We start from the raw sequence: 13,341 nt of genomic DNA on the forward strand, positions 1-13,341 counted from the left end.
TGCTTAAAATGGTGATTAACTTCTTTAACGTCAAGCTAAAAATGTAGCTAAATACATCTGTTTTATTTTCTATTCATTTTTCAATCGGGTTTTCAATTATTGCAATCCTGGTAACAGTTTAAAACCCTGATTTGTGTTGTTTGTTATTTTCTTGCAATAAAGATTAAATAAACAAAAAAAATTTAGAAAATATATGCTAAATAAATTATATTAAATTAAATGAAAAGGAAAAAAACAGAATGGGTATTTTTACAATAAATTAAGCTGTCACTCAGTTTAGCTAGTTTTTGATTAAATGTAGGTTTGTAGTTATTGATAAACCTTTATTTGTTTAAATTAAAGACAAATATTTGCTTGATCATTTTTCTTTCAATTACTTGATTAACAGGGTTGAAGGCTGATCTTGACAAATGCAGCAAATGAAAAAATAAGGACACAAAATATATATTAATTGAATTTACAATAAATCAATTGAACAGGTGGTCAAAATGTTTACAATGTGGTATGATTTCAAAGAGCAAAGACATTTGGTGTGTACACAACTAGTTACTTTTCATGCTACTTTACTATTATGTTGGATTTTATATTTAACATATTTACAACATACATATGTATTGTCTGTTTAAAAAAGTAATGCAACACCCAAGTGTGCCCTGTTTGTGGAAAGTGACCTCTAACTAGCTATTGTTTGTGTCCCTCTTTAGGAAATCCAGTGCACAAGAAATCCCATCTGAGTAAGTACAAGAATCTCAAGCATTCATCACTTATACACTGTCTGTTCACTCTGCTAGTTTGTTGTTTAGTACAACACAGTAGTAGTTGCTTCTCATGTGTGTGTGCGTGCTGTGAGAAGTGGCATGTTTCACCCCTATGCATGCTGTTTTTGCATATCAGAGAACCCCTCCATTGTGGTTATAGGGAGGGGGGCATGTATCAGTGTAGCAAAGCGGTGCATAATTACACCTGTTAAAAACACACACACACAATGCACCTGTATCCACATATATTTTTACTTCAGCCACAAAAGCTGTATGTTTAAACATGAGCAAAGCTACCGTAGACACACACGCACAGGTGTGCGTGGCGCAGCTATGGGCGTGTGCACCATCTGAATCGAGATAAGATCTCAGAGTATTTTGGTGAAAAGATGCTGTTTAAAACTCTTCCCGCCTTTGTGTTTGATTACAAGCATTGTGTAAGTATCTCATCTTTTTGTCTTTCGCTCTTTTTTTCCTTCCCTCTGTCCTTGAAAGTTTTGTTTTTACATTCAAATATGACCTTTATGGCAACATCCACTGAACTTCCATAGCATTTTATCAAAGTCTTTTTTGATTGTTTATTAGTCAATTCGACTATAAAAATGTTTGAAAACCCTAAAAGGAAAAACTGAGTGTGTTTCATATCATATTGGTATACTGGGATTATTAAAGGTGTAGGAGGATTAGAAAACACTCATAGCGTGGTTGGACCATGATTCATAATGACAAGCAATAACAACACTCTGCCGTACGCTGCGGCAACAGTATCACATGACAATCTTAACCAGGTTGTTTACACCAATACCATCCACCACCTATCAAACCAGCCTCACATCCTCTCTAAACAGTTCCTCATCAAATATCATAGCAAAAGAAAAGTTAACACTTTGCAAATCAAATGCTGCAATGCTCTCTTTCAAAAGATACTAATATGCACCCTTAAGGGGCAAGTAAGGGACCGAAGTGTACGTTTTGAAAAGGTACTATCCCAGTGGATGCTTTTGTACCTTTTTTTCTAAAGAATGAAACACAAACCCAAAAAAAAGGATTTTTTTTCTGGACGGTTTGATAATAACTGGGAGTTTGTAGTTGTGTGTCTGTCACTGTAAAAATATATATGTAGAATTTAGTGAACTAAACTTAATTTACTGTATTTCTCCAATTGATTTTTCCAGTGTATTTGAGTTGACAAAATTAAAGTCGGCATGAAACGGAAGTTGTGATAGCCTTTTCTTCCCTGTTGTGATGTATATCCTGGTGAAACTGTCTCGAAACAAAAAAACTGTAGAGCAGGACTTGATTTTGTCTGTCGGGAATTGATTGGATGGTTGTGGTTTGCTATTGGTTGATCTCATGTGAGTGACAGGTTGCCCCGCCTTCGCGCCACTAAACACATCATCAGAGAAGAGATGTCACTTCAAGAGGAAGGGGGAGTTATTTTGATTAAAGATTAGGAGGGCACATGAATAAAAAAATAAAATAAAAACTATGTGCACCGATAAATCATTTATAATAAATACTGCAATATACCAAAAAAAAAGAATTGTCAATTTTGATTTCATGGTCACTAAAAACAATAGTTATCTCAACTTTTGGGAAATAAGTCAAACTAAAAAAACATTGCAAAAAGAAACAAAATATAATGAGTTGAGTTATATTGAGCTATATATATGTTGGGTGTGACGTGGAAGGTGAGGAATTCAGGATTTCAGGAAGAATGATGCTCTGCAGAAAAGCGTAGAGTTGATCTGCTCATCGCTGAAATAGAAAGAGAAAGTAGAGTCCACCTATAGACGGACAGAGAAACAGCACATAAAGTTCTAGTAGACACATCATGTGTGAGCGAGAAAGAGAAGAGAGAGAGAGAGAAAGAGAGAGAGGTGTACCGTTTGAAAGGGACAGGCCCTCTCCCTCTTTGTCACTCTCAGATAGAAACACACATAAATGATCTCCCTCTCCGTCACCTACCGACAGAAAACCACCTAATCTCTCTGTCATCTCCCACACCGCGACAGAATCACCTGTTCAGAAGTTTGATTAACAGTGTGAGACAGAGCTGTCAACCATATTGAGTGATTTAGACGTATCTTCACGAGAAAAAGACAGCAGTTCACACATGCTGTGAAGATGATGCGAGGTAGGCATTTGTGTTTTGTGTCTGGCCTAGTAAGTATGTATTTTTGCTAATGTTTGTGTGGGTGTGTGACAAATGCTTGTTTACATCACATTGGACTCATCCTCATGTCTTTGTGCGCAATGGTTTTCATTTTTGTTAGTGCAGCTTATATCGCAAAGGACAAGTTTCGAAACAGTTTGCGTTCATATTGCTCTTTCGTTTCGCTCATCATACCCTAGTTCAGGGCAAACTGATTATATATCCTTTGCTTTCAGCTGAGATTGACCTTTTTAGGAGTTTCGCTCTGTTGTTTGTAGTTGTACGAGTCTTGCTCCGCCATATTAGCAGGTAGATGAAAAGTCCAAGACTTTGGTTTGCTCTTGAACCACTTGAGTCGGAGATGGATGATACGTCTTGAAGGATGGAGTGGAATGATATGCAGGATTTTGCAGGCATACAGAAAGCAGTGTAGGTCTGATGTGCTTTGATTTTGATTTTGAGACCAGGATTTTGATTTGTAATTCAAAATGTCTTTGGTTTTGAAGTACCTGATAATTTTTTTTTAGATATAATAATCAGTGTTTTTTTTTTAAAGTGTGTGTGCCTAAAATGTGCTTAAAGTAATCTGATTGACTTGATATAATGCGTGTGCAGGAAAACTCAGAAAATCGGAAAGTTTCATTCACTTTTGACTAATTAATAGAAATTTGCCATGCAGCCTTTTTCGTTCTTAATTTTTTCTCATAGTTGCTTTTTGTTTGCTTTATCTTATGTAATTTATTAATGGCTTGTAGCTTATAGACTGTGTGTGTGTGTGTGTGTGTGTGTGTGTGTGTGTGTGTGTGTGTGTGTGTGTGTGTGTGTGTGTGTGTGTGTGTGTGTGTGTGTGTGTGTGTGTGTGTGTGTGTGTGTGTGTGTGTGTGTGTGTGTGAAATAGTCCAGCGTGGGTGTGTGACTCTACACTTTCTCACTGAGTTTAGTAATAGGGATTTTCACACATTCAACATCAAGTATGCCACACCCTTTCCACAATTTACCTTTGAGCCCAAAGCACTACATTTTAGTCTAAATTCAGTTTAATCTTAATTAATTTAATCTGGTTTGACACGAAAACTGAATTATCATATTGGAAATTGATGTGGGAAGTATCAAGCATATCAAACCGACTAATGTCCGTAACTCTTGCAGTTCGCTGAATTAAGAGAAACTGTCCTGAATTTATCATGAATTTATCAGTTCTTTTGTACAATGCTTTTCAACAAAGATAAACATTCCTTTTAAATTATTTTGGACAAATATGAACTTTATATTTATGTAGATAGATCCAAGAAATGAATTACTTATTCTTGATAGGCAATCAGTTAGTCATGAACCTAGCAGAAGAAGCCACAATATAGATTAATGGCCAGATCAATTGATTATTAGTTTATCTTGTGCTTTGTGGCTGTTATGATTAGAACCACAGCTGTAGATACAGCCTAGCCTACAGATAAAGGGTTTAATGTGCAGATTATCTCCTTAATGAAATAAACACTGCAAGATAAGATCTGGCTTTCAGAAACAGTCTGAATACAACATCCTCTCTCAGTCGTCTGTGTTACAAGCCCCTCAAAATAAACGAGAAGTAACAGCTAAAAGAATAAAGACCATTGTTAATTCTGCCTCTATTTTTGTTTACTTTATCCTGAAACCCCAAAATGACAAAATGGAGGACCCCAAAAGTATCAGATGACGTTCGTTTGTGAGGCTTGTGGTTGTGGACATCGTTCAGAAATTACTCTCATGCAAGCATTTTTGTACAGTCCCCTAAAACTGAATTTTCCGTAGTGGCCCACATCACGTATGTAGTTGAATATCTGCTCATCAAAATTGCTACAATTCAAGTAGGACATGCTGAAGCTGCGCTGTATCTTATCAACTTGCATTATCTGACGCAGGACTGCACCGAAGCTCTTGCTGTTGTCCAGAGCCCTGCTGAAAGCTGTTTTTCTGTGATTGACTATGTTGTTAAGACACAGTAAAATAATTCAAGATTCCAACCACAACTGAGAGTGGTTTATAACTCGCCTCTTACATTGATTTATTTTCAGATTAATTGATGGACAAATACACTCTCAAGAAAAAAAAGCTACAAAAGCTGTCACTGGGCCAGTGCCCTTTCAAAAGATACGATGTGCCATACAGGTACTATGTCTCTTTAAGGTACTAATATTTATTTTTAGGGGTAAATAAGATCCAAAGGTGTACCTTTTGAAACGGTACTGCCCCAGTGACAGCTGTTGGTTGCACTTTATTTTACAGTATGTGCACTAGCATGTACTTACAGTGTATTTACCTAAGAAAGTGCTGGTAACTACATGGGTTAAGGTTAGGTTTAGGGGAAGGTTCAGGGTTAGTACCTAGTTCTTACATGGGGAACAAGACTGAAAAATAAAGTGCTACTCAGATTTTTTTCTGAGAGTTTATAGACAGTAAAACGCTTATCAATTTCTTTAAAATAGGAATTTTAATAGCAGAACAAATACTGTTGTAAAAACATCCCAGGATGCACCTCGTAAAGTTAGAGCAAATAAACAGTGTGCGAAGCTGTAATCTAGGCATGAAACTAAAATAAAACATAGTTTTGTTTTGTTTAATATTTAAGTCACTGCATAATTTCCATATATTATATCAGAATTTTAATGACTTTACTATTATTTAAAAATGTGAAAAGTAGTAACTCTGAGGAATAAGTCTGCTTGTCCAAACTGCTAGCGCATGTGGTTTTTTTGTGTACCAAAAATTTCCTTCCGATACAGCAAAACATCTTAAAGGTCAGTTAAAACTGCACTGAGCGACGGCAACAGACACTTCATTGGGTTTTGTCGGATCAGTGTGTGTTGGCGTCTGTCGGAGCTTGTTTTTTGCAGATTTAATCGCCGCATCTGTCGGGGCAGTGTGAATTGTCCTTAAAGGGATAGTTCACCCAAAAATGAAAATTCGGTCATCATTTACTGACCCTCAAGTTGTTCCAAACCTGTGTGAATTTCTTTCTTCTGCTGAACACAAAAGAAGATATTTTGAAGAATATTGGTAACCAAACTTTGACTATGACTTCCATTGTGTGGAAAAAAAATCAATGGGTTGCATCAACTGTTTGGTTACCTATATTCTTTAAAATATCCTTTTTTGTCTTGTGAAGACTGTCCTTAGTAGGAATTTGTATCCATTTATTATACTTTATTTTTTATTTTATTAAAAACTAATGTTAAGTGATTTCAATGCCATTCACATTAGCATTATTTAAGAATGGAATCAGAGGTTATCTGTACTCAATGCGGACAGTTTACTGTTGTTCTGCTGCATAAAAAGGCCCGAAAGTTCCTGGTTTTTAATCCGTATTAGACAGAGAGAGGCCGCGCCTCAGTCACACTGAGTCAGAAAGGAAGGTGTGAGCAGAAAGACCTTCCGGGATAGCTGTTCTGCTCTACATCCGATGAACGGAACCGGAAAGAAAATTTGTGGATTTTATCGAATGCACTTTATGGTTTTATACACACATTAGGAAAACATGCACTGTGAGGCATTTTGCAACATTGCACTAGATTTTCACTGCATACACGCACACTTTTTGAATATACTGCCAATGAACACTTCACCAGCTGCAAGACTTTTCTGCGCTGTGGTCACCCGTTCAGTCCCTGCGTGTGTGTGTATCGTCACACACATTGGTGTGTGTGTGTGTGTGTGTGTGTGCGCGCACAGGTGTGCGTGCAGAGCTTTTGTTTGAATGCTATTTTCCATCACCTACATTTTGGGTGTTGTTTTCCCCCTTTGTTACCAAGTAAAACGGTGCATCAGTCAAATCAATTAAAAGATTTTAAGAGTTGACTTGTTTCTGTTTAGAAATCATAAATTAAAAATAAAAATATGTTCTGATCTGTTTTCATATAGACCAAGCACTTATGAAACTGAATGTTATAAAATGAAAGTTGATATATGAGCACATCCGCACATTGATATACGAAAAATTTACCGTTTTTAATGTGTCTGTGTGTGTGGGGGGAGTTTCACACCTTTTTTCACTCTTGTTCTTAAATGTCTTTAAATCTTCAAAGACACTGAAATCATGACTTGTACATTCAGGTACCAACAACTTGAAAATCAAAGAGATATTCTCTCCCCCTGAATTCACAAAGCTTTTCCATTCAGACTGATTTAAAAAATAATCCAGTGCCTTCGGGTCCTCAGATCTAATAGAGAAGACTTATTCATTTATACAATGAAAAGAAAATATAAATATTTGTGAGGATATGTGTGTGTGTGTGTGTGTGTGTGTGTGTGTGCGTGCGTGCGTGCGTGTACGCGCGTGCGTGCGTGTGTGTGTGTGTGTGTGTGTGTGTGTGTGTGTGTGTGTGTGTGTGAATGTGTGTGCGTGTGACTAAATCATGATAAGCACAAGTGTCTTATCTAACTCTGCTTATAGCATCTTATCTTTTGGCACTTTCCTGTGACAGAATATGTTTTTGTTGCTGTGCTGCTTTGTGAATTTGTTTTATTCAGCTAATCCTTTCATTTCTAATTCATGTTTTATTTTAGAAACATCATTTAATTTATATTACCTTAATTGTGGATATCTTTTATATAAATAATACATATATAATTCATATATACATATATAGTGGAAAACTACTAATCCAAAATTTTTTTTAAAATTAAAGTAAATTTAAAAAATGTTTTGTTTGTTACATCACTCTGTTAGCAAGCACTAACATTAGATATTATTCAATTAGCTATTCAAAACTCTCTCATGCATGTCTGTATATTGTGTTTCTTTGAAAGCTATAGGCTCTTGATGTTTCCAGGTTCTTTCTTTTTCTCTCTTTCATTCTCTTTCTTTCTCTTGGTGACTCTTTTTTTTTTTGTCCTGTCACAGCACTCTTGTGTTCAACTCGAGGATTTCCGTTAGTGGAACCTTGAGGTTTTTCACTAGTTTACAGTGCAGAATGCTGTGATGGAGGTTTCAAGAGAAGGCTCTTTTAAGATGGGTTTTTAGGGATACGTTTCTTCTCCTCATTAATTATTTCGTTCAACTTTTGTTTGCATACAACTATTGCATTTATTAAAACAGTAAAAAAACATGTGCCATCATAATTTGTTGGCTATAAAATGGCGCATCCAGTTTCCTTCATACACAGAGCGGTCATCGACGGGTGGGAAAAAGGCGTCTTTGGGGCATTATAGTGTTTTCCTGACAACTACAGACCGTTTGGAAGAATAAGTCCATATACACTTAATTTCAAAGCCGGTGCAAATATAAACGTTACAACGCAAAATGGTGCACACTTAGAAAAAATAGTTTTATCAGCAGATATGGGCTGTTGAGGCGTCTGTGCTTAGTAGGGTTTGTGTTTACAGCAATAGTGTACACCCTTACTTTACAGAGAAAAGAAAGACAGGGAAAAATCTCCATAAGTGCCTTTTGTGCATTTGCAAGTGTGTTTTTCTAGTTACTTTGCACTTTTCTTTTTTTTTAGAAAATGTTTATTTATTATTTATTTAAGTTTTTTTATTTAGGATATTGAATTTTTTGACACTTCATTTCCATGATCTAAAGAATTAAAAGGTTGTTGTCATTTGAAAGTGTGTAGGCCTTACTAGCATTATTGTGCTGTTATATTATGATTATATGTTCAGTGGCATAAAATGGTCTTAAAATGGCAATAATATCGTTTATCGCAATTATTTCTGGGACAATATATCGCACAACAAAAAGTAGTTATCTTGACAGGCCTTTCATTTGCTTTCTATATTTTCACATCCTTTTTTCGCTTGACCTTGAGATTATTCTGTAAAAAAAAAAAGTTAAATAGATCTTTCTCTCTTGTCTTGCTCTTTCTCTAATTTATCCTTCTCAATTTACTAGTTTTTTTTTAGTTGAGTAGTTCAAAGAGATATGTAGAGAAATTATATTTTTGTATTTAGTGTACATTGTCATTTTTAAAAAAAAATTTTACTCACTACAACATTTTTCAAAGTAAAAAAAAAAAAAAATCATATAACTGCAGTAGACCTGCACCATTTCCAGTGGCATTTCAGACCTAAATACTGAAGTTGCGGTATAGTTTTATGTAATGTTCCTCTATCAGTGGTACATCAAAGATAATCATTTACGACATATCACAGCTTACATCTTGCTTACAGTCATTTATATATATATATATAGGTGAGATAGTATCTTCATTTCTGGAAAGATGTATGATCTGAGAGATGCAATCACAAGTGCAAGTCTCTCACAGGCATTGTGTAATAGGTACATTTCAACAGGTAAATCTACTTTGTTCAGTTTTAGTTCTGCTGTTAAATTAGTTGAATATGTATGGATAAGGCAACGCTTTATGCTGATCTTCAGCTGTGGTAAGTACCAGTGGAGTTTATGACTGCTAATAGTTTATGTGTTCTAATTCTTATTTTAATTCACTTTAAGAATTATAATTTCTATCTAAAATGTGTAAGTGTTTTTAGAGTCTTCAACTCTTTAGATTGGGAGTTCGATTTTACTGCAGATCTAATCATTCTCATACAGAATTTCTTTTTATTTTTTGGTATATTTTTCATCAGTTTCTCTGAGCAGAGATGAGAAACGTGAAGGCTTTTTTTTGTTTGTATCAGCATGTGGTTTAGGTGAACAGATAGCGCAGAAGAGAAAAGGAGAAATTTTCTCTTTATCAGCATGTGGTTTGTTTCAGAGAGATATAATGAGAATGAGAAGCTTTTTGTCGATATGGAGATATTTCTCTTTATTTGGAGATTGTGTGTGCAAGTGAACATGTAGGTATTAAGAGTATTTAAACACAAAAGGATAGAAAACATACAAGGAACCCAGAAAGAGGTTTATTTTTTTTAGATTACAGAGTTTGAATTTGAGAATGCGATGTGCAATTCAAAATACAGTTAAAACACCTGTGAAAAAACATCATATTAACAGTACATTGTTCCCTTTTTTATGGACTTTTCTTAGACTGCAGAAGAAAGAAAGAAAGAAAGAAAGAAAGAAAGAAAGAAAGAAAGAAAGAAAGAAAGAAAGAAAGAAAGAAAGAGAAAGAAAGAGAAATTATAGTTAACCAAAACTAATACCATAAAAAACATTTGTCACTTAAAAAAAAAGAAAATATATATATATATAAATAAAAAAAACTCTTTAGATTCCAACTTGCCAATGCAATGATTCTCATTTTTATTTAAAGTTGATGTACTAAAAATAACTAAATCTAAATAAAAATGTATAAAAACTATTAGATGTATAAAAAACTAATAAATATTACAAAAACACAAAGAAATTAAAATGATAACAGAAAATATAAAAATAAAAACAATTTCAAGATATTAATACAAATATTTAAATGATACTAAAATAGCACTGATTGTAAGTCTTCATATTTTATAAAGTATCTGTTTTTAGGGCTTATAAAAGCCTGAAGTGGACTATTGGAACATCGTAAATCAAATATTGCCTGCTGCCTTTCACGTCACAGCTCAGGTTAATCAATAGTGAAAAGGACTGTGCATGCGTGTTTCCGTGGTGCCATCAGCCAATCGGCATTGCGATTATGTCATTAAACTGGCTTCAGATTTATTAGGCACATGACATTTAAGTTAAAGTGAGTGGCTCAAAAACCTGGCTTAAAATTGCATCCAATGCACAGGACGTCACCCACATTCACACCTCCCTCATAGACTCGCATTCAGACACGAGACCCACACTCTTGCAAAAACAGTTGCAAGGAGTTTCCTTCTGTGCCCCAAATCATGACTTACCTTGACACAGTGACATAAACACACACTGACACAGAAACATGCACATGCTAATTACTTATGCACACACATTCTTGATTATCCATACATCATTTGAAAATCAAATATGATACATCAGGCTATTGAGGAAGGTTTATTTGCATCTCTCAATCATCATTGTATTGCATATTGCATCATATGTTTTGCTCCCACAATAAAAAAAAACAGTTTTGATCATAAATCTAAGCATTTAAATATCTTATTAAGACATATTATTACAAAATAGTTACAACTGATAATTATATGTGTTTTATGTAAGTACTCTGCTATACTGTTATAAAGATCTCAGTGATTTACATTACAACCTATCAGAAATTCATCTTACATTTTGACCATATAAAAATCAGCAACTGCAGCAAATTGCATATTCTTGCTCAGCTTGGGCCTCTGAATAAAATTGTGCATTTTTTTCCCTCTGCGTATAAGTGCCATAATCTCACTTTATCATACTATATGAGTCTTAAAAGCCTGATGTATCAAATATGATACACAAAAAATATTCAATAAACTTTTACACAGGATTAATTAAATCTAGTTGCATGATATTGCATGACAAATGTTGCATTCAGTTGCACTCTTACTATGCACCACTAAGACAATAAATATAAGATGTTTTGAAGAAGTTTTTTAAGAGTGCTGTATCAGATTAATATTTCCACCAAAGTTTCTTTGGGAGGATTGGGAGAAGAGAGGATGAGAACGAAAAGGGCAGGGGGGAAGGGGGGGACATTCCTGGCAGTAAAAACACAGATGAAAGAGCGTATTACTGGCAGTCGCATCCTTTGTGAGCGAGATAGAGAGAGGGAAATAAAAAGCAAGATAATGCATGAAAGAGGGGAAAGTCAGAGCGAAAGAGAAGCCAGTAAACCACTTAAAAAGACTCTGAGGTTGACACCTTCATGTCCACCTCTTCACACTCAATATACCCCCAGTCTCAGTCAGTCTCGGTGAATCTCCCTGTTTTTTCATGACGTGTTATTTGATTTTTTTGTTTTTGTGAAAAAATGCCCTTCTTTGATTCACCCACTGTAAGAGCTTTGATGGACCAGGTGGGAAAACTCGTTAAATGAAGCTTACATTTCTGACATGAAAAGGTCAGACTGACATGACACATTCAGATTCCACTTTACCTCGAATCACCTTTTTTATTCATTTAAATATGATCATTCTAGCATTATAAGATGGCCTAGAAGAGAACCCAATATTGTTGTAGACTGCACACTATACTTAACCAATTAACGGCTTCTTTAGCACCATGTCAAGGCCACTTTTAACTGGGTTTAGCAACATTTCACATGGGAGGGCTTTGAAGGGCATTAGCCCTTTGGCACAAAGGTACCGTGTGAATTAGTAATGCAGGGTAAATTATGAACGGTGTGAAACCCTGAAAGAGATAACCAAGGTGGAAATATATATTTTTTTAAATTGCCCACCAGCCAATTTTACCATTTTACTATTCAATTAGTCAAATGTTAGCCTGATGTCGTCATACTCAGATTCTAGTCAGAATATGAGTCTGATATTGCTCCATTGGGCTGTGATTAAGGGGCGTGTTTCAACCGAACCAGGAAGGAAAATGCCTCTGCGCTCAATTGGATAGACCTACAACCAATCAGAGCAACGGAGTAAGTGACGGATGTTCTTCATTCATCTTTCCGGTCGACAAATGCCTTGATCGCGGTTCTCTGTTCCTCTTTTAAAATTAATGCGCTGTCGATATCTTCTATAACAGACGCGATGGCGGAATCTACACATCTCAATTCTCCAGCGGCAGCCATCTTTGTTGTAAACGAATTCAACCCAAGCGCTCTTTGGTGACGTGGATGATTACATTACTGTTGATCATCTGTCCATCATCGTATAAAGCCCGCCCTGACAATTTGATTGGTCCGAACAGCTCTGGTTCGAGCATAGTTGCTCCACAACGGATCAAGTCCAGACCGAACTTCCCAATCTCAAATGTTGTGGGCGGGGCTAAGTTCGACTGGCATCCAGGCTAGTCAAATGTATGAAAATAAAATAAAATAGGAAAAACATTTATTCATTTATTATTTTGTTTGATCATTTATTCACAAAGCCCACTTTAAGTACACTGTGTACACCATTATTTAATTTAATAATTACATCTTAGAATTCCAGAAATTTGGGGTGAATTAAAATAGCAAATATTCCGATTTTTTGTTGTTTTGCTAATGTTAAAGCTTGTTTTGTTGTGTTTTAACCCTTAAATGCATACCTCGGGTCTTTAGTGACCCGGGATGTCATTCACTACCCTCCTCCTCATTCATTTTTTAAAGTTAGACATCGACCTTCTTAGTATTCCTCAATCAATTTATTATAAACAATATAACAAGAAGAAAAAAAAATTATAAAAGAATTCCTGTTTTCCCATTCTATTTTTGAAAAAATTGTATAGGGTCACTAACGACCCAAGGTGTGTAACAGTGTAAGTATATTTTTTTCTGCAGAACAATAATTGAATCTCTGATGACTGAATGACATTATTCCTTATTTTATATTATTATTATTATTATTATATTTTAAATATATCTAGTGAGTGACCGAGTGCAAGCATATTCATCTAAAATAATTCTGTATTTTCAGCTTCAGCTTCAGAATCATGAATATTTTTAT

General features: G+C 35.1%; 1 protein-coding gene across 3 annotated transcripts in view; it reads left to right on the forward strand.

The window, feature by feature from the left end:
• rorc (RAR-related orphan receptor C) overlaps positions 1-13,341 on the forward strand; it is a 34,302-nt gene that overhangs the window by 10,463 nt on the left and 10,498 nt on the right. The window contains exon 2 of one of the 3 annotated variants that reach the window (XM_082150372.1): positions 705-734. In XM_082150372.1, the coding sequence (XP_082006498.1) occupies positions 705-734 (30 nt within the window). Of the gene's footprint in view, positions 1-704; positions 735-787; positions 2,896-8,955; positions 9,271-13,341 lie in introns of those variants that run through there. The other 2 variants (XM_082150373.1, XM_082150371.1) reach the window with 2 other exon arrangements.

Source organism: Leuciscus leuciscus, assembly GCF_965113295.1.
Source record: "Leuciscus leuciscus genome assembly, chromosome: 20".
Taxonomy (NCBI): Eukaryota; Metazoa; Chordata; class Actinopteri; order Cypriniformes; family Leuciscidae; genus Leuciscus; species Leuciscus leuciscus.